General features: G+C 37.3%; 1 protein-coding gene across 4 annotated transcripts in view; it reads left to right on the forward strand.

Annotated features, from left to right (window-relative positions):
* The window catches only part of Pak1 (p21 (RAC1) activated kinase 1), a 149154-nt gene extending 127795 nt beyond the window's left edge, over window positions 1–21359 (forward strand). For all 4 annotated transcript variants that reach the window (XM_076843942.2, XM_076843940.2, XM_076843939.2 and 1 more), the window contains exons 10-15: window positions 3210–3322; window positions 6791–6908; window positions 9842–9941; window positions 11169–11365; window positions 15486–15623; window positions 20030–21359. In XM_076843942.2, coding sequence (XP_076700057.1) covers window positions 3210–3322; window positions 6791–6908; window positions 9842–9941; window positions 11169–11365; window positions 15486–15623; window positions 20030–20116 — 753 coding nt within the window. In that variant the 3' untranslated portion in view covers window positions 20117–21359. The remainder of the gene's footprint in view (window positions 1–3209; window positions 3323–6790; window positions 6909–9841; window positions 9942–11168; window positions 11366–15485; window positions 15624–20029) is intronic.
* Window positions 21360–22783: the final 1424 nt, after the last annotated feature.

Here is a 22783-nt window from a genome sequence, read left to right on the forward strand (position 1 = left end):
AGGCCTTATTTCCTGCCACAGGGAGTATAGATCTTTAGTGGAGCTAGAGGGATGCTCTTAGTCTTTTTGAGTGAGTGGTTATTGGAGGTTATCCAGCTGGGAAAAGCAGAGCTACTCTGTCACATATAGGAAGATTAGCATGTTAGTGTTGGGAAGTCTTCCAGTTACAGATCAAACAATTATATTTCAAACCTGTTTTTAAAGTGAATGCATATAATAGAAAGATCGGACTGGAAAAGCCTTTAGAGTCTCATAGAGCTGAGAGCATTGATTATGATTTAGGCAATTTTCTTGTAAGTCTCAGGCATAATTTCTTTCCTGAAAAAGGAAATCATGGTTTTTACTTTGTAGGGTAGTTAGGTATTACTAAAATAATATAAATAGAGTACTTAGCACAGAGCCTGCACATGGTAACCATTCAATGAACAGTAGCAGTGAGAGGAGGTTGGTTGGTTGTTGCTTTGGTTACTACTGCTGCTGTTTCATTCTTGCTATGCCAGGTACTTATCAAGTGCTGCCATTATTACTATGACTACTATTTTCATTGTTATCTTCCTTTATTACTTAATCCTTTACTTAAATAAGTAACATGTTGGCCATTTTCTTACCTAAAACTCAAAACAATCCTTAGAGGAGGGGAATCAGAATTGAGGTGATTATCCTCAATGTATTGATGAGGAGACTAAAAGAGAACTTGTGATCGGTCAAAGTCAGTAAATGACAGTTAAGCCTGAAGCTTTGGTTCTTGGAATTCAAGTCAAATTCTGCTAGTCTGAATAGGTAGTGTTTGACTAGGTAATGGCATTTAGCCTGGACCATAGTTAGTCAGTAGCAAATGGAAAGAACTCTTGGTGTCCTGCTACAGCGTCCATATTAGCCTCTCCCTACTCTCCCTCACTTTCTGCTGTCTGCAGTGATCACTGTGAGGTCCATAAGCACCATCCCATCCTCTAGGAGGCCTGAGGAACTCCAAGGGCACCTTTCTGATACCAGTCCTAATTATAAGGATTTACTAAATGTTTTTAGGTCAACATGTTGCTTTTCAGACAGGAAAACCTAATCCTTAGCTGTTAAAGAAAGCTGCAGCAAAACCAGATACCTTACCTATTTGGAAACCCGCTCCAAGGTGATTTTTTTCCAACTTGGGATAGGGAATGAAAGTGGCCAAAATGTTTTAAAGGATCATTTTTTTCTTTTTAATGATTGATTGGATCCTTTTTATTGGATCTTTTTTTTTTTAAGGATTAACTGCAGCAAACTGTTTAACTTGAAAAGGTAATAGGGTTTGTTTCCATAAAAATTTGAATCATTCTTTCTTTAGATTTCTTGCTTCTCTGGAAAGACAATGTAGTTCTATTAGATGCTCATGTTCTTGTCCACTAAGCAGGAAAAAGGGAAAACATCTCTGGGGAATGAATACTTAGCAAACAACTTAAAGCATATATATGGGATGTAGTAACCTATTGCTGACTTTTATGGTTTGAAGACAAAGTACTTTTCTACCCACTGGATTCTCTTTCCCTCTTTTCACATTCATTGAGCACCAAGTCTGTGTGTCAAGCACTATGCTTGGCATTGGGGATTCTGGACTTTCAGTCAAGTTCACAAACTTCTAGATACACACAGGTACATGTGTGCATGTGCACACATGCATAAACACACATACACAATTTTAACTAATCTTCATACAAGGTAGCATGTCATAAGTTCCAAAAGACAGGTATAATTATGATCATATGGGACTTTAAAAAAGGGAAAAGTATAATTTGGTTTGAAAATGAGGTTTTCTTCAGCCTGATAAAGAGCATAAGTGTTTTTCAAATGTATGGAATTGATGCAGGATATTCCAGATGGAGAAGAGATCCTGAACAAAGGCAGGGGGAACATGGAGAGTATGCAGGAATACAGTGGGAGTAAGATAGGGGTCAGAGCATGAAAATTCTCAGTGTTGGGCTAAGGAATAGTTCTAGGCAATAAGGAGCCATTTATGTTTTTGAACAGGGAAGTTATCCAATGTGTAATAGGTAAAATTAATCTGGTTATATGTACAGAATAAATTAAGATAAAATATGGAGGGCTGGGATTGTAGCTCAGTGGTAGAGCGCTTGCCTAGCAAGTGTGAGGGAGGCACTGGGTTTGATTCTCAGCACCCACATATAAATAAATAAAATAAAGGTCCATCAACAACTAAAAAAAAAATTTTGTTTTTAAAAGATAAAATATGTAATTATAATCTCGACTTTGCTATTGAATAACTGTGCATGCAAGTCACATATCCTGTATGATCACAATTTCCTCATCTTTTAAAGAGCTAGTGATACTTAACATACAGATGTCTCTGAAGATTAAATAAAATAACAAGTTTCAGAATACCTTATATAGTATCAGACACATAAAAATGGATGCAAAGTGCCTGGGAAACTGAAGTATACCTTATATTTGTGTTATGTGGAAATTTGTTTTACTTATACAAATACACTGTCAAGATCTTTTTCATACATAAACATTAGGGATCTCATTCCTCTTTTCTTTCTACCCTACACTTCAGTACTAGGAATTGAATCCAGGGACACTCAATCACTGAACTATATCCTTAGTTTTTAAAAAATTTTATTCTGAAACAGGATCTCCCTAAGTTACTGAACCTAGCCTTGTACTTGTAATCCTCCTGCCTTAGCCTCCCAAGTTGCAGAGATTGTCAACATGCACCACAGTGCACAGCATCTTTCCCTTTTTTCTTAATTTGGTCAACTCTCATTTATTTTTACATATTACATTTTAAAAAATAACCTCCCCACTATGTGAAATTTCTGTACATCACCAGATTTGGTGTTCCTGTAGCTCTTTGCTTGAACTTCTTTTATAGCATCTTTTTTATTTTGTGATTTTAAAGTATTTTTTTACATTTATCTTTAAACTTTGATGTATAACAGAATGGCATCTATGGCTTAGTTTCTGATTCAGTAGGTTTGGGGTGGAGCTTGAAAATATTTATTTCCAATGAGTTTCCTGAAGATGTTGATGCTTCTTGCTTGGGGACTTCAGTGTGAAAACCATTTGTCTAACTGATAAATTATGAATTAGTTGAGGGCCCAGACTGTATCTGAATCTTATTCATCTTTGTTTCCTTAGTATTTAAGTTTTGATACTGAGTAAGTGCTCAGTAAATGCTGAATGACTAATTGCACGTCAAATATATTGGATTTCAGGTTGCCATAAAACAGATGAATCTTCAGCAGCAACCAAAGAAAGAACTGATTATCAATGAGATCCTGGTTATGAGGGAAAACAAGAATCCAAATATTGTGAACTACTTGGACAGGTATGGAGTGGTGGGTCCTGTCAAAAGAATGGGAACTTTGGAACCAATGGGTTAGAGGAGGGAGCAACAAAGCATTCTAAACTGCTTCCATTTAAGTATTTATTGTGGTGCTGAGCTCTCTGAATCCCATCTCACATAATGCTTGATATCTCTGATTGCTGGAACATCCTTCTGGGTGAAGCTGAACCCTGCCATCCTGTATCTTCTAACAGTTGATCCTACTACTTCTTATTCTGCATCAGAGAAACCCTACAGCTCATCTGCCTCTCTCAAACATTTGTCCTTCATTCTATATCCCAGACCTTTCCTCCCTTATCCTGCTCACCCTTCTGACTAACTCCTAGTTTTTCTTTATTCTTTTAAAATGTGATGCTCAGTATTAGATGTTTCATTTGAGATCTGACCACTATAGAGAGAGTGGGACTCTTTCTAAATTTAATACAATTAGATTTCATTCTTATTTTATTAGGATGCCTCTTTCGTTGTTGACTCCTGGTAAGTTTGTGGTCAACTAAAAATTTCTGATTTTTTCTTAAATGTAAGTGTGCATTAAACTCTCCAGTTTAGAATTTTTATTTTCTGGTATAGAACTTTTAAAGCTATCTCCATTAAATGACATTCTTATTATTTCAGCCTATCATCCCAGACTGACAAAATTCTGTTTCTCATTATAGTAGCTAACATTACTTTTACCAAGAACTTTCACGAATGACACCTCATTGTGAGGTAGGACTTAGTCATATTGTACAGATCAGGAAACTAAGATTGACAAGTTAATCGCTGGTCTAAGACTAGTAAACCAGTAAATAGTAAACTAGGGTTTTAAATTTGAATATTCATAGGACCAATATCCATGCTTTTTCTATCACATCATTTTCCTTTTTTCCATAACTGGGAGGTTTTAGAGACATCATAGACATCTAAGCTGACAGTCGTGAGGAAGCACCGGGCATCACATGGCAAGAGATAGGGAGATATGTGTCTATATCTGTATGTCTATTCTCTGTCTCTCCTGTTTAAGTACTAACCAGGCCCAACCCTGCTTAGGTTCTGAGATCAGATGAGATTGGGCACATTTAGAATGGAATGGCCATGGACTTTGTCCCTTATAAAGCCATCAAGATTCAATGGGGGACTATATCCTAATGAGTTTATCTAAATCCAATAACATTTCAAAGACATCAAAACATCATAGTTGTTTAATGCCCTTTTAATGCCGTTAACATATAATTTTAGGGATCAAGCCCTAGCATGAGTTTAGGGGGACAAACCATGTTAATAAATAACCATGATAGCTGTAAAAAAGGATATTATCAGTCTTATAAAACAGTGTGCTTCCCATTACTACTAAAATATAAACAATAAAATTCAGGACCATGTTATTGAAGGAATTCGTATTCTGGGAATGGATTAGAAGATTTATAGGTTTACATTTCATACCTTTACTGGTATTCCAGAGGCTTATATGTGGAATCAGAAGTAAATAGCACACAGTCTTTATCTTCAAACAGCACCTGATTTTGTAAAGGAAAAAAAAAAATCTCTGTGTAAGCACAGAAGAGCACACCCTTAACCCAAGCATTCAGTGAAGGTGTTACAAGTGAGGGTCTGTGGTTTTTGTGAGATGTTCCATAAAATAAATGGGACAAAATATGTGATATTTTTCCCAAAATGTATGTGTTACCTTTGAAATGGGATTTTTGAAGCCACGTTGACATAGCATGTAGCCACAAAGTGTTTGAGATAACCTGAATGTGGTTTGCATTGTCTTAGCTTTAACAGTGATATGTCAGAGCCAGGAAAATTGGCTGTGTTTGTCAGTGCCCAAATATAGTCACTTAGACCTTCATATTTTTCTCCCAATTAGTCTAAGCTGACAGTTGTCTTTTCAGTATGGGTGAGAGGCCATAAATGTGTGTTCTTCATCAGGGAATGAATAGGCTCAGGCAGTGGAGGGCTTTTTACACAGTCTTGATTTTTTGGTTCATGTCTTAATTCATTTGGGATACCATTACAAAATTCCAGAGACTGAGTAACTTATAAACTACACAGATTTATTCCTTAAAGCTCTGTAAACTGGAAAGTCCAAGATCAATGTGTCAGCAGATTCACTGTCTGGTGAAGGTCTAAGGCTGGTTCATAGATGGTGCCATCTTGTTGTGTCCTTACATGGTGGAAAATGTGAGACAACCCTCTGAGGCCTTTTATAAAGGTGTTAATTCTTTATGGGCCTTAATACTTTATAAGACTTGGACTGGGGATGTAACTCAGTGGCAGAGTCTTTGCCTAGCAAGGGTGAGGCCCTAGGTTTAATCCCCAGCATTGCCAAAAAAAAAAAAAAAAAAAAAAAAAAGGAAGACAGGAAAAGATTTTAAGACTTAATAGTTAAAAGATCAAGAGATTAGGATTTTAGGATTCAATCATACCTTTTGCTTGAGACCAGTTTTATCAAACTTGAAAAACAGTTTCTCCTTCTGCCTGGCAGTAATCCTGTTATCAGGAAGAAAAAAAGATGACATACTTCACAGCTCAAGCCAACCCAAGAAATGTTTTTCCAGCCTAGTTTCTTTGTCCAAGACTAACAGAAGAGTTTGTAGGGCTCTGAGCTAGCCTTGTTTTTATTTGTCCTGTTCTACAGGTGAGAAAATATTGATTAGATAGGTTTAGTGACTATCACATAGAAGTGCTGAGTGACCCAATCCCCAAGAACTATCAGTTCTAACTCATGTCAGCCCATAATTTCTCCAGGGAGATGTTAATAAACTGTAGCTTGGTTAATCAGACTGGAATTTTTTCTTTACAGATAACTTTTTTTTTTGGACACTCAAAGTAGAAGTCATTGGCAGCATAATAATGACTATGTGTACAACACTATAGCTTTTAAAATAATTATTACCATTATTTCATTTAATATTTACAATTATCTTATTGTACTCATGGATTTTTTCAGTAAATATGGGTATCTGCTGTGTTGGACTCTGGGGATAGAGTCTTAGACAAGACCTAGTACTTAATCTCATGGACCTCAGATCTGGTAGAATTCTTAGGAAGGTTTAGTGGTTCTCCCTAATGTTGGTAACATGGATTCCAGGTTTCATCTTTTTTGAATATTTGCATACTCCCTACTTGGATGCTTCTAGAGATGTAGAAATCATGCCAGTCCTTTTAATTTGTGTTGTGCTCAAATGTAATTTTATTGTCTCTTCAACCTGGTTTCCTTAGTTCTGCCTTTTGGGGCTTCATAGAACATGTATACTTTTTTTTTCCCCCTCCATGAGCATTCTTAAGAGATTTAAAGTTAATGATTCTGACTCCCAGATTCCTCTTTTCCCCAAAGTAAAGAATCCTAAACTTTTCCAAAACTGAGTGAGGTAGCATCATTGTCCATGTGCTTAGCCTTTGAAACCTAATGCAGTGGCTCTTTGTACTCTGACTATTCCTTCTCATGTTTTTTCTGTATTCCTACAGTTACCTTGTGGGAGATGAACTGTGGGTCGTCATGGAATACTTGGCTGGAGGCTCCTTAACAGATGTAGTAACAGAAACCTGTATGGATGAAGGTCAGATTGCAGCTGTGTGCCGTGAGGTAAGGCCAAGATCCAGCCTTGAGCAGGAAATAACTTCCATGTTTCTGTCCATGAAAGTTCCACACCCAGTGAAATTTCAGCCCTGACTATGTGGAAGCAGAAGAAATTAATGTTGACATGATTTATCATATTCATATAATATCTGTATAGTATCTATCATCATGATTTTTTTCTTTACAGATAACTTTATTCAGCTCATTGTAGAAAAATGAGAAAATACCAGGAAGTATATATTCAAACACTCAGAATTTCAGTCTTTAAAGATAACTACTATAAACACATCATAATAGTTTCTTTATTTCTTCTCTATGGACAGATATTTTAATCATAATTTTATTCTGCTTTTCTGCTTTATATGTGTGCCATGAAGAATATAAAGCAGGATAAGAAGGTAGTGGTAGGGAAAGTACTATTTTATTTTTTCCATATCTTATTGGTTTATTATAATTAGACATAATGATAGGATGTATTGTTACATATTTGTACATACGCACAATATAAAAATATAATTTGGCCAATATCGTTCCCCAGCAGGGAAAGTACTATTTTAGACAGAGCAGTCAGAGAAGGTTTCACCATAGATGTGAGTAAGCATCTGAATGATTTGTAGAAGCAAGCCAGCAAAAATCTAGAATAAAATACTTTGGAACAAAACAAATCAAAAACAAAGCTTAAATATTCTCCTTTCTCCTTATTGCTATTACATGTCTAGGGTTTGTAATATGCTGGTGTAGGAGGAAAAACAAAAAGCACTCCTACAAGGCTTCCAAGAGAAACAGTGTTCTCAGAGGATAGTCAAATCTTTACATTTCCATTAGAGAAAGAAGATGAAGGAGATATTCAGAGATATTGAGGATATTGAGTGTTTTGCTGTTGAGAGACTAGAACTTTCTAATGTGCAATAATAGAAAAGTTAGGAAATTGGGGAAAGAGTAAAGGATTAACTGAGTTCCAAGATTTTAGGAGTCTGAGTATAATGAGTATGATAGATCTGATATTGTAAGACATGGAGGCCCGCAGATGAATTTGCATATTGTATATTTAGTTAATGTTAAGAAAAATATGTGAAATCAATACTACCCTAGAAAATATGATCACTTTTGCATTAATAACTTTGGGATATGGAATGCACATAAGTAAATTAGTGGAATTCATATCAGGCTGGAATTCTTTTTTTAAATTTTTTTAGTTATAGTTGGACACAACACCTTTATTTTATTTATTTATTTTATGTGATGCTGAGGATTGAACATGTGCTAGATGAGCATGCTGCTGTTGAGCCACAACCCCAGCCCCAAGGCTGGAATTTTTGAGAGTTCTTTCTTTGCTCTACCACCTAATGCAGTGTTTCCCAACCTTCCTATCTCCTCCTTCAGGAGCCTTTTCAGATGTTTTTTCCCCTCAGTTATACCCTCCTCTCATGAAAATTTAATACCATAGATGTACTGTATAATTGTGTACATACTATGACCCTCTGGAGGGTCACAAGACATTATAATATCCCAGAAACCAACTTTCACTCGTTGAAAATGCATGCACGTGTGTACTTAGAGAAGTTATTTTGCTTCAAATTATTTTATCTGTAAAGTGGAAATTGCAAAACTAACATTGTATATGAATCAGAAAACATTTTGAAAAAAGTTTAAATGTTTAACATAAGTAGGTGGTATTACTTTCCTTAAAATCTAATACACATTATTATCCCCTTTTTTAAACTGCTTATTGAGTTTTAATTCATATCTCATATTACTCAACTATTTAAAGTATATAATTCACTAGTTTTTAGTATATTCATAGTTATACAACTATCACCATAATGAATTTTAGATCATTTATCTCTCTCTCAAAAAAAAAACAAAAAACGAAACCTTCAGGGGCTAGGGTTGTAACTCAGTGATAGAGTGCTTACTTAGCACATGTGAGGTACTGGGTTAGATCTTCAGCACTACATACAAATAAATTAATAAAATAAAGGTATTGTGTCCAACTACAACTAAAAAAAAAAAAAAAAGAAACTTCATACCCAGTAACAGTGTCTTCCCATATCCTGCACCACAACTAACCCTTTGCAACCACCAATCTGTTTTCTATCTCTGTTGTTTCCCTGTTCTGGAAATTTCATATAAACGGAATTCTATAATATGTGCTCTTTTGTGACAAGTTTCTTTCACTCAGCATGTTGAGAAGATTCAGCCATGTTGTATCATGTATCAGTACTTCATCCCCAGCCCCAGGAACCAACTGCCAAATAATATTCCATTTTATATATCCATGCATAGATATTTAGATTATTTTCTCTCTTTTCTTCTTCTTCTTTTTTTTGCTGTTGGGGAAAATGCTGCTATGAATATTCATATACCAGTTTTTGTTTAGACATATGTTCTCATTCTCTTGGGTATTTAAAAGTAGAATTGTTGGTCATATGGCAACTGTATATACTTAACATTTTGAGGAACTGCCAAAATGTTTTCTAAATTGGCTGTACCATTTTATATTTCCACCAACAATGTATGAAGGTTCCAATTTCACAAGATCATCCTTTGCTCCTTAATTTTTTGGTACTAGGGATAGAATCCAGGGGAGTTTACCACTGAGCTAAGTTTCTGAGGTTGTCCTTAGATTTGCGATCCTCCTGCCTCAGCTTTCCAAGTCACTGGGATTTTTATGGGCACCACTGCACCCAGCCTTGAAGCCTTGCTTAAGGAAATATCATAAGGTGAAAGACAGCATGGAATGTAAAAAGTATGCTTAGCTGGGAGATAGAAGAGTTGGTTCTAGATTTGGCTGTGCCTCTGATTTGGGGCAAGTCCTTTTATTCATGGGTGCTTATTTCCTATATCTTAAAATGAGGAGGATGGATTAGTTGATTTTTCTCTCAAGTTTTCTGTATTATATATTCTTCTTTTTCTCTTTCTTTACACTACTTAAATAGTGTCTGCAGGCTTTGGAGTTTTTACATTCAAATCAAGTCATTCACAGAGACATCAAGAGTGACAATATTCTGTTGGGAATGGATGGCTCTGTCAAGCTAAGTAAGTAGGACTCTGAGGAATAATACTTCTCTCCCTCTATGGCCCTGTCTCCTGTAGGATGGCATCATATAATAAAGAGAGTCTATTATTTCATGGGAACTATGGCTTTTTTATTATTCAGTATTATCATAGAATATCTTTTCATTATTTTTCCATCCTTTTATATCTTTAGAAAGGAAAGACAAATTGCTGAATATCTACTCTGTGCTGGGTCCTGTGTCAGCACCAAGGGAGCATTTTCCAACCTTCAAGAATTCTCAGATTACTACAAGAGACTTGTAATGAATAATTAGAAAAAAGTTTTGTATAATTTCATCATTCATTTATTTATTCAGCAAACTTTTTCTGAATGTCTATTATCTGCCAGCCCCTTTGTGGGTACAAGATGAATAAGAATACAATCTTTTTTTTTTGTACTGGAGATTGAACTTGGGGGCACTGGACCACTGAGCCACATCCCCAGCCTTATTTTGTATTTTATTTTGAAATAGGGTCCCACTGAGTTGCTTAGTGCCTCACCATTGCTGAGGCTGGCTTTGAACTTTCAATCCTCCTGCCTCAGCCTCCCAGGCTGCTGGCATTACAGGCACGCCGCTGCGCCCAGCAAGAATACATAGATTTTACTATCAAAGGCCTCCTGATCTAAATGATTTTGTAATTTCAATATAATGTGAAAAGAACACCAGGCAGAACAGTTTGTTCAAATATGTAAAGAGAGTTGTCTAGACAAAGAGGTTGTGTCACAGGTAGATGAGAAGTTTATGGAAGGACTGTCAGCAGCCTCTGGCCTAATAAGGAACTGATGTTTTAAAAACCAAGCCATAACTAGTTGTAGGTGATTGGGGCTCCTTTCAGGGAACTTACGTTCAGAGAGTAAGGCAAGATTCTGGAGTATGGGAATGGTTTTCAAGAATAAAACAGAATTGGGCTAAGCAATTAGGGCCAAAATGGGCTACTTTGATTTTAATGTCTAGTCCTTCTGGGTTGAGGAAAATGTAGGAAACTGAGGTGATGTTCCTGATATTCTTCCTGCTTCTCTTCAGGGGTGATCAGGAAATAGTCTAGGAATTGAGCATGAAGGTGGCAGTAAAGTAATTCTGATTTGGTGAGATAAGGGGTTGCAGAGCTGGGTGGCAAAATGACCCTGACACCTATGGGTAGGCACACTGTCAGCCCTTATTGAAGGAGTACCTAAATGCCTGACTTTCTTTAATTTTCCTTTTCTAGCTGATTTTGGATTCTGTGCACAGATAACCCCAGAGCAAAGCAAACGAAGCACTATGGTGGGAACTCCATATTGGATGGCACCAGAGGTTGTGACACGGAAAGCCTATGGGCCCAAGGTTGACATCTGGTCCCTGGGCATTATGGCCATTGAAATGATTGAAGGGGAGCCTCCATACCTCAATGAAAACCCTCTGAGAGTAAGTGTTACCAATCCTGTTTCAAGGTATTTGCGCTATTGTCTCTAGTGCCTGCAAATGGGACTCAGGCTCTTCTCTCTCTATTACTTTAAACTTGAATATATCTTTTTTGAATAAAAGTAGACCCTGTTGAACTTAAAATATAAATGCTGGGACTGGGTATGTACCTCAGTGGTAGAGCACTTGCCTACCATATGCAGGGCCCTGAGTTGATCCCCAGTACTGCAAATAAAAAAATAAAAATAACTATATACATATATATGCTGAAGAAAAGAATACTAAAAGCAATTCATTAATTTATTCAATGATTGAGTTTGTGTCACATGCAAGAAATTGTTGTAATGATAGAAAGACAAATTAATGCATAGTAATTGATGATAAGTATGTGAAAAAAAGCAGAGTGAGAGGTAAGAAAGCAATGAGGAAGGAGGCAGAGTATGCTGTTGTATTTAGAGAGAGAAATTCTCTCTTGTAGGTTATTTTAGCAGAAACCTAAAGGGGTAAGTCATGAGATTAATCTTAGGCTAGGACTTGATTTGAAAGTGTGCTTATGGTATTCTGAGGATAACCAGTGAGTGAGAAGGATGTAAAGTGGTAGCCAAAGTCAGGGAACTAGTAGAGGAACCAGCAGGTACCACCTTGTAGACCCTTATGAGAACTTGACTTTTATTCTACAGAGTTCAGAAATCATTGTAAAGTTTTAGCACTTTTATAGAAAATAGACTGTGAAAGACTATTGTAGTAGATCAGACAAGAGTGGTGGCTTAGACATACTCAGGAAATGTCTTGAAGGAATAACTGACAAGATGGATTCTATATTAGAGAAAGTGGAATTCATAATGGCTCTGAGGTGTTAGGCCTGTATTGCTGAAAAATTCAGTTGCCATATGTTGAGATGGGGAAGAACATAGTAGTAAAGAATGGCTTTTTTTTTTTTTTTTGTGGTAGCGCACACCTGTAATCTCAGCGACTTGAGAGGCTGAGGCAGGAGGATCACAGGTTCGAGTTCACCCTTAGCAACTTAGTGAGGCTCTGTTTCAAAAAATAAAGAGGGTTAGGGATATAGCTCAGTGACAAAATGTCCCTAAGTTCCCATTACAGAGAGAGAGAGAGAGATGGCATCGAATATCTTTTTTTTTTTTTTCCCCTGGAGACCATCATTTATTTTTGGTAAATGCCATCATGAATATACAGTTATTCCCACAGAACAGTCGATAGCATTGAAGTTTTGCAAACAGGTGACAATTTAAAAAAAAAAAAAAAACTAGGAATTTTCAGGTCTTTTAATAAATTAAAGTTCTGGATTCTTAAGGCTGTAAGACCTTAAGGTATTCAGGTCTGGTTATGTTCCAGAGGTAATAAAGGGTCTGATACATGGTGTAGACTAGATGCACAGCAAAATTCAAAAACTTAAGTCCTTCCTCATTCGAATGTTATTGGCTTATCTCCTTTGTCATAAGGGTCTGGTTTTCCCCAAAACGAATGACTTAAAATAAGGTGCATAAAAATTTCATACCAAGTCACAACAGTGAACAAACACTACTCAAAAATGCCCTCTAAGCCTGTTTCTCCTTCTGTAAAATGAAGGAGTTGGGTAGGAGTTACTGTGATAGGCCAGACCGCGTCACAAAAGCGTGAAGCACTACAACCCTATCAACGAGAGTGAGGAGAGCAGAGCTGCCCACACAAGGGGAAGGGGGCAGCAGGCCAGGGCACAGGCCTCAAAAAGACCCAGTGTCAAGCTGGAACCTTCCAGACTTGAAAGCGTTGACTTTTAACCTGACAAGTATCAAATATCTTGATTAAAAATGTTCATTCAGGGGCTGGGGTTGTGGCTCAGTTGTAGAGCGTGCGCCTTGCACGTGTGAGGCACTGGGTTTGATCCTCAGCACCACATAAAAATAAATAAAGGTATTATGTCCATCTACAACTTAAAAAAAATTAAAAAAATATTCATTCAATGAAATCATGGCTTTGCTGATAAATGGATGGAACTGGAGAATATTATGCTAAGTGAAATAAGTCAATCCCAAAGAACCAAAGGCCAAATGTTTTCTTTGATATGCAGATGCTAATTCACAATGGCGAGGTCAAAGAATAGAGGTATTTTGGACTAGACAGAGGGAAGTGAAGGGAGGAGAGGGGGGATGGGGGTAGGAATGATATCAGACGTTATTACTCTATGTGCATATATGATTACATGACCTGTGTAACTCTACATCGTGTACAACCAGACAAATGAGAAGTTATACTCCAATTATGTATGATGTGTCAAAATTCATTCTACTGTCATGTATAACTAATTAGAACAAAATAAAAAACATTAAAAAGTGTTCATTCAAGTGGAAAGGTTGAGTATAGTTGGGTGTAAGAGTGGAGTTCAAGAGTGAGAAGTCAGGACTAAATATAAATATAAATTTATTTAAATTGCTATTTAAGGTCAAAAGTAGTTGAGATCATTCACTTATGGGTGGTGTAGTTAAAGAAGACAGAGGTTTGAGTACTGAGTTATGAGTTATTCTAGTGTTTCAGAAAGCAGCAAAGAAGACCAAGGGGTGGCCTTCCTAGTACGAGAAAACTGAGAGAAATGTATATGGGAGGCAAGAGAATGTTTACTCTATTAAATGTGAATGATAGGTTGAGTATGGTAAGATTGAGAAATGAACATTGGATTTGCAATAGAGGTTATTGATGACCTTGACAATTCATTATCAATACAGTGATGGGGATAAAAGCCTAAAAGCCCTGAGAGTAGCAGAGGAAGTTAAGATGACATTTATAAAGCTTATTTTTTCTCTTAAAGGAGTATTGCCATGAAGGGTAATAGAGAAATGAAACAATATCTTGAAGTGGAGTCAGGTAGGGATGGGTTCAAAGATGATGTTTGTGTGTTAATGGCAATGATCTCTTGGAGAGGAGAAAATGAGTGAGAAGTGACAATGCAAAAGTGATGTCCTTAATTAGATGAGAGGGATTGCATCAAAAGACATTGGATTAGATCATGGACAATCTATCTATCCTAATAGAAGAGGAAGCAGCTACAAAGATGCAAAGTAGGTTTGTAATTTTGGTGGTCAAATGTGAAAGTTATTCTGGTTGCTTTTATTTTCACATTTAATCCATACTCCTGTCCAGTGCAGGAATTCTCTATACATTGCTGCTGGTAGGTCCATATCTACCATTAGCTACATACTCATGTCACTCTTGGATAGCTCTGATTCTTGGAAAACTAATATCTAATATCTACAAACCAAAACTAATATCTACAGATTCTGCCTTTTGGTCCCAGCTTTGATCTCTGACTCCACATATAATAAATCCTTTTCTATTTTAGAAAATGGTCTTACAGATTTGAAAATGTTGATCAGTGGGATGTAATGTTTTAAAATAAGACCAGGGTCAAATCAGAGGACATGCATTCATGAACACTGTGATCCTACACACATAGCTTTCTTTCTGGACCTTATATGTGAAATGGGGATTATCTGTCTTGTCATCTTACCCAGAGTTATTGTGATTGTTAAATGAAGCAGTGCTATATAAGTAATTTGTAAGTTAATGTGTTGAGTGCTTTTAAGGTTTCCTACTACTGTTTTTCTCTCCCTTTCCAAGAGATGCTTCATGTTAGGTGGTTGGGGAGGCAGCAGTGAAACAGTTTAATGTTTGGCCAGACATTCCTTTTTATAGTTCTTTCCTCTAAGAAGAGATTTGCTCTTTGATAACTGAGGTGAAGGAATCAAGAATAATTTCTGCCAGTTGCTGGGGCACCTTAGATCATCAGGCTGACTGAATAATGAACCCTTTATTTGTAATCAAGAGTAGTAAAAAGCCTTTAGATATGTAAACGTGCTTTGTAAATTTACAAAGTTCTTCCCAAGTGTATTTATTTAATTTTGAAAAAATGGTACTATTTTTGATAGATGAGGGTGGAAATTCAGTAGCATACACATGGTCACATGGGTTTGAGTGATCCTTAAGTCATATTCTTTCCAGAACACCACAGCTGCTGCTTTATATCCTAGATTATATAGCAGTTAACTATATTTTTAGAGGGGGTTTCTGGGGAGCCAATCGAGAACTTCATTTGGAGCTCAAAGTAATTCTTCACTTTTGTTGCTAGGCCTTGTACCTCATTGCCACTAATGGGACTCCAGAGCTTCAGAACCCAGAGAAGCTGTCATCTATTTTCCGGGACTTTTTGAACCGCTGTCTTGAGATGGATGTGGAAAAGAGAGGTTCGGCTAAAGAGCTATTGCAGGTAACTAGCCCCTCTGCAAGTAATTACCTAATTTGAGGAATTATTGACCAAACCTTTGAACTTTTTGAACTTCACTTTTGTCTGTAAGGTTTTATTTATTATAGAAGTAGGTTTTTCTCCTGCTAATTCCTATGCTCACCCTAGCCTTATTCTTGGGTCTTTGCTTATGATATTCCCTTAACCTCCTCCTCAGCCTATAAAATTGTAGACATTCTCATAGCTCAGCTTTAGATCTACTTTATGATCACCTATTGATCTTTGCCTGTAACTTTCTTTAGCTCTTCCTTCGTTTTGTTTGAATTTTAAATTTGTCTTGCAGAGTTTGAGTCTGTGAGAGAAGCAGCTCTCTGACTTATTAAGTCTTACACAAGTTAGACTTTACTGGAATAAATTCAAAAGTATAGTTTCAACTAAAGGAATGTCAGTTTAGAGGATAGTTAGTGAATACAACCTTTGGAAATCTTCAGTTTCTTCTTTGGAAACCTTCTCAGATGGAGGCAGGGACATTCTAGTTATTGGAATGAGACTTTACAAGGGTGTAGGAAAACTCAGAGCTAGGTTCACTAAGCCTTTTATAAGAACTCCCACCTGCCTAATCCTGACATTACAATATAATTATTTTACATGGTAGCAAACTGCCTTTAGCAGGCCACATCATTTGTACTTAACATTTATTTTTCAAATACAATTTCTTACTTCTAGTGTCATTTTACTAACTTGCCTATTGGTAGTTTAATAGGAAGTATCATATGATACTTTATGATAGTGATTGATCTGAAGGCATGCACTTTCAATTACTTTTGTATCATAAGGAGTGACTGAGCAGAGCAGGGCAGGACCTAGCACAATACCATGTGTTAAAGTTAGTTATAAAGCTGGGCTCATGCCTATAAACCTGCCACTTGAGTAGCTGAGGAAGGAGGATTACAAGTTAGAAGCCAACCTGGGTATCTTAGACCCTGTCTCAAATAAAATACAAAGGGCTGGGGGTATAGCTCTGCAGTAGAATGCTTGCCTAGCATGCTGAAGACCCTGAGTTCAATCACCAGTACAAAAACAATTTATGAGTATGTCTGTTTTTACCCCACTGTATTATAACGTCTATTTTATCAATCTCTGAATTTCTTCTTGTACCTAACTCTGAATAGGTGCTCAAAGTATTTATTGAATTGATTATTTTTAGCATCTCTTTGTAATTAAGGCTACTGATTAAAGAGCACTGGCCATTACATTACATATGAGATCTGGGTTCTGCCAAGTGTAAACCATTAGTCTCTAGGATCCTTTAGGACTACAAGACTCCTTATAGCAAATAGTACAATATAGAGTCCCTTTTGCCTTTCGTATGACTTGTGTTCTGGAAACCCTGGATATTGGGATGTACAAATATTATGCTAAGCCTATGATTCGTGAAGATATTTTTAATTAAGTAAAAAATTATAGTTATTGAAAGGTTAGTGCCCTCTAGAGTTTTCTTCCTGATATAACAATATAGCTAATAATAAATGCGTTATTAGATCTTTACCACTAGTAGTGTTTTATATTTATTTATAGTGTTTTATATATATATAGTAACATATTATACGTGTGTGTGTGTGTGTGTGTGTGTGTGTGTGTGTGTATATATATATATATCGGGGTTTTTAGTCCCCTCCCCCCCCATCTCCTCCTGACGGGTGAAAGAAGTGGGGAAAGCACGCCCTGACTAGGACGAGCCAAGAGAGGTAAAGGTCCACTGGCGGCCTGTACCTAGCCCCCTCTCGCTGGAGGACAATGAGATACACCAGGGAGACGAATCAAGCAGGATCTCGTTTATTGAGGAAGTACACACAACTTATATACTGCACAGGAGCCAATCAGGGTAAAGGTCAGAGGGGTGGGGTGAGTTCACATCACCCATCCCATAGTCAGTAAGGGAAGGCACGAGCTGTCCACGAGGGAGGAAGAGTCCTGAACCTGTCCTAGAGGTGGTCCTCCTTTTCCGTCACCACCCACCCACCCATCCACAGCACTGCGTCCTGACTGATTGCCAGGAGCCATCCAAGCCACATGTGCGGCCCCAAAACCTGGAAGCGGGCAGCCATGCCCTACATATATATATTATACATACATATTATAGTTATAGGTCCTGATATTCCCATTTTTTACAGGTGAAGAATGGAGGTTTAGTAACTTTTCCATGATTATATACTTGACAAGTGATAGATCGAGGATTTCAGTCTATATCTGTTTGGCTTAAGTGTACATCCCCTTGGCCACTGTTCTTGTAGATTCAAAAAGTGTCAGAACTGGAAGGTCTCACATAGGGCTTATCTAATTTACTTTATTCAGAAGAGAAAAACTGAGTTTTCCCATTGGGTTTGGACCACATTGCTCTCTTACCTCAGAGAAGAGCTGTAGAAAATGTGATCTGAGAACACTGGTTCTTTAACTTGCTAGTATAGATTGAAGTACTCAAAAACAAAACTTTTAGACTCTTAAATCATGAAATTTTTACATTTATTTCTTCTGTGAGAACACATGTATGAAAAGAAATACACAGGATGATATATTTTCATGATTTAACCAATGTCTTCTATTCCTTTCATAGTTATAATAATGTCTTCTCAGTACTTCTTTATATCTTATCTTTGTCCCTGTAGAATTTGAATCAATTTTCAGCAAAGAATGTTTGTATATGTCCATATACAGTCTGACTAAGCAAGGGAATTAAGTATAAGTGTGGCAATTAGATGTTATAATTGAGTTAAACATCACATTAGGTTCTCAGTTTCCTTTGCAGCTAGGACAGAAATGAAATCTGGGGCTGGGATTGTAGCTTAGTGGTAGAGTGCTCACAAAATAAAGGTATTGTGTTCATCTACAACTAAAAAAATTTTAAAAACAAAGAAATGAAATTCTGATAGTTCCTTGTATTTCTTATAATGAAGAAACATTCTACATCCTCAAGACACAAAACTTTTTCCCTACTAAATATAAAATTTAAAAATAATTAGATAAGAGTCTCTTAGTTACATAAAAAACTGTTTTGCATTAACAGTTTTACTGAAAATGTAGATGCAGTTTTTTATATGATGTTCCCCCTAAATGGTCCTATTTAAAAGCTGAGGGCATGACCCAAAACACAACACAGTAAAAATGATTTGAGAAAAGACTAAGATGTTGAAATACTCACTGAATTAGTTAGCCTTACTGGATTCAAGGATAGAACATTTTGAGCCAGACATGATGGACAATGCCTGTAGTCCTATCCACTTGGAAGACTGAACAGGAGGATCCCTTGAGCCCAGGAGTTCAGGGCCAGCCTAGCAACATAATGATACCTTATCTCTTTAAAACAAAGAAACAAAACCCTGCTAGGCATGGTGTTGCAAGCCTATAATCCCAGCTATTCAGGAGACTAAGGCAGGTGGGTTACAAGTTCAAAGTCAGTCTTTGAAACTTAGAGAGACCCTGTCTTAAAATTTAAATAAATAAATAAAATGGGGCTGGGATGTACCCTAGTCATAGAATGCTCCTGGTTTCAATCCCCAACATAGGGGGCAGGGTGGGAAGAGAAAGTATTGCTTTTGAAGTGAAATATTACATTGTACCACTAGGTCATAATCAGTCAATACCTTTCCCAAAGATAATTATTATTCTCATTATGACTATTGTTTAGTCTCATCTAATAAGAAACGAAATCATTTAATATGAACTATCTTGTTGGGATGGTGCTGTGTGCCTGTAACCCCAGCCACTCAGGAGGCTGAGGCGGAAGGATCACAAACTTGAGGTCAGCCTCAGCAACTTGGTGAGATCCTTACAACTTAGCAAGACCCCATCTCAAAATAAAAAAATAAAGAAGGCTAGGGATGTAGCACAGAGGTAAAATGCCTCTGAGTTCAATCCCTGGCACCAAAAAGGAAAAAAAAAAAAAAAGATAAAAACTGTTTGTATCTGACATTTTTTACTCAACATGTCTGTGGGATTCATTTTGTTGTCAGTTTATAAATTATTTATTCATTTTATTGCTGTATGATTTTTTGTATAGCATCATATGAATGTAGCACTCTTCATTCTTCCATTCTCTTAAACATTTTGGTTCTTTCTAGTTATTGGCTTTTGTAAGTAAAACTTCTTTGAACATGCTTGAATGTGCCTTTTGGTGGTTACATAAATTCATTTCTCTTAGGAATATGCCTAGGATTGGAATTGCTTGAGTATAGGGTAAATGTATGTTTACGTGTAGGTAGTTACTACCAGTTTTCCACAGTGGTTATCTCATAAAGATAACCTTCATTTGGGGATGATCTGAAGCTCTCTAGGCAGCACCTTGCATAAACATGGATGCCTCTATGTCTTATAATATGCTAAGGAAGAACAGTTAATAGTAATGTGGTTTTTGCTCTTTATCTCCTTTCTAGCATCAGTTCCTGAAGATTGCCAAGCCCCTCTCCAGCCTCACTCCACTGATTGCTGCAGCAAAGGAGGCAACCAAGAACAATCACTAAATCGAGTTCACCCCAGCCTCATTGTGCCAAGCTTTCTGTGAAATAAATGCTCATTTCAGAAATTCCAACCCCTGATGCCCTCTTCTCCTTGCCTTGCTTCTCCCATTTCCTGATCTAGTGCTCTCAAGATTTTGATCCTGGAAACCATGTGTACAGCACTAAAGAGAACTAAATTAGGTGACTTCTGATGATGACCATTTCTAAATTGGATTTTCTTCTGATTTCTGGATATGAGGGTGGTTTATGATAAAGAGTTTACATGAATAAACCTTAGACCCCTATTTCTAAATAGCAAAATCTCAACCACCCCCACTTCTTGCCCCCCACAATCAGTTCTTGACTATATAAATTTAAGGTTTGATAACATTATTAATTTGCAACCTTGAGATTTCTTTAGTGCTTGCTTTTCTGTGACTGAATTGCTCAAACACCTCATTGAATTTGAAAACCAGAACAGCTTGGGAATGCCACGGGGTTTGATAATCTGCCAGGGACATGAAGTGGCTCAGCTTCCTGGACCATGACTTTGGTGCAGCTGATCCTGACATGGGAGAACTACTATGTTTTTCTTTGTGTGTGCTTCTAGCAGCTGTTTGGGAGAACCTTGACTTAGTAGTGCTCCCCATGCTGTTTCTTGTGAAATGGCCTTGGCTATGTAGCAGCTTTTGATTCCCTGCATCCCCTAGGCTGCTGCCCGCAATCTGTCCTTGTTTATAACACTGAGAGGTTTCCTAGGGCACATGCTGAATGAGAGCAATGAGAAGTCAAGAGGAAAAAAATGTAGCTACTTTTAGAGCAAGGCTGGGCATGAGCAACTGTCCTGCTATATTTATGTGACGTTTCAAGAACTCAGCTTCTTTTTCTGTCTGCGATAAAGAACTGAAAGGAACTCAGATCTTCTGGTGGCCTAAATATTTGGGTCAAAGGAAAGGGTCTGTAAATCTAAGACCAAACATTAGTTTGGGATGACCTAAGATGATATCCTACCAGCTATAAAGGGACCCTGTTTTTAAGATGCATGGCCAATCTCTCTGCAAACAGAAATGCTTATACTGGGTGTTGGGGATGTATGCTACCTCCTGCAATCATTGTGGTTTTGGTCCTCCCACTATGGTAGGATGCCTGGCCAGCATTGTGGCTTGTCATGTCAGCCCCACTGACTACCTTGTCATGCTCTGAGGTACTACTGCCTCAGTAGCACAAATTTCTATTTCCTTCAATAAAAGGAGATGAAAATATTCTACTTGGAGTATGCCTTCCTTTCTTCCTGCTTTTCCTTTTTTCTTTTCTGATTTTTTATATAAAATAATGAATTTCATGTAAAATGAACCATTTGAGAGTAAGGTACAGATAGGATGCCCTTTTACCCATCTATACTTCAATGTATATTCTTTCTTCTTGGTACTTATAAATTAAGGGAAATGGGCCAAAAACATTTGTACTTTTTAAAGAATAATTATAAACACATAAGTATCCACCACCCAAATTAAGAAATGGAACATCATCAGTGCCCCAGAACCGTCTGCATCTTGCTATTTCTTTTCTCATTACAGTCCCCACTCCAAGGGAGAATCATTAACCTGGTTTTTTAGTGAAATCACATTCTTAACATCTTTAAACTGTTAACATATCCATATGTATTAGTTCTGCCAGTGTGTGAACTTTAAACAAACATCATTTTCCATTCAAATTTAAGAGAGATGTAGTTAATTTATTATTGCTGCTGTAAACATGTGAGGTGAACATTTTAACTTGTCTGAGGCTAATTCTCCGAGGACTGCCAAGGCTCTGAAGAACCTTGCAGAAATTGACTGGGGCCAAATGCTTAAGGCTGACAGCCTGGCAGAGTTCTCAAGTGGCTAATCAAGCCATAGGCCGTTCACAACTACAACAGTGAAGCTTGAGCCCCAGCCCTGATCACATTAGAGAAAGTACTTCTTTCTCCAAGGTGGCACAGCCAGTGTTCTGTTCATGTGGTACTATAACTGGATCCCAGCTCCTAATTATACTGAAGAGGCTAGTCCTTCCTAGGTATGCAAATTACAATCACTACAGCTCAAGGCTTGGAGTCCTCATCCCAGAATATGACATCTGGAGCCTTCTAGATCACTGTGTCTACCCTAGAAGGCAGAGTTTCTACACACTGGCTACTATTCCTATCACCATGATTTTCCTGTCACCATAAATTTGCACCAATAGTGAACCTGATGTTTACAGAAGTCCTGGAATATGTGTTACTCGATCAGCTGTCCTAATCTATTTAATAATTGGTACAGTAACTGGGGTACTGTGAAATAAACCAAGGAATTAGAGAACCAAGACTTGTTGAGAAAATTTCCTCTTGAGACAGGACAGCTGGCCAGTCATCTTTAAGGACTGGGATTGTGCATCACTACCTGGTTGTAGGAAACCTGCCAAGCCAAGGACCTTAAGAGTTATGTTCCTGAGAACACAGACCAGGGGGTGAGGGAGGTCACCTAGCATTGCATTCCAGGATAGTGGTTTTTAAGTCTTGGAGTTGCCTGGGAGACTTTCACCATAAAGAAGTCTGAAGCACTAGCTCCACTAAGTTTCTGAGAATCTTCAAAATAGATTTAGGTGGGGGTTAGCATCTGACTCTTCTGGCATAGAATTCTGTGATGGTTACCAATGACCTTGGGAAAAGTA

This window comes from Callospermophilus lateralis, chromosome 2 (genome assembly GCF_048772815.1).
Source record: "Callospermophilus lateralis isolate mCalLat2 chromosome 2, mCalLat2.hap1, whole genome shotgun sequence".
Taxonomy (NCBI): Eukaryota; Metazoa; Chordata; class Mammalia; order Rodentia; family Sciuridae; genus Callospermophilus; species Callospermophilus lateralis.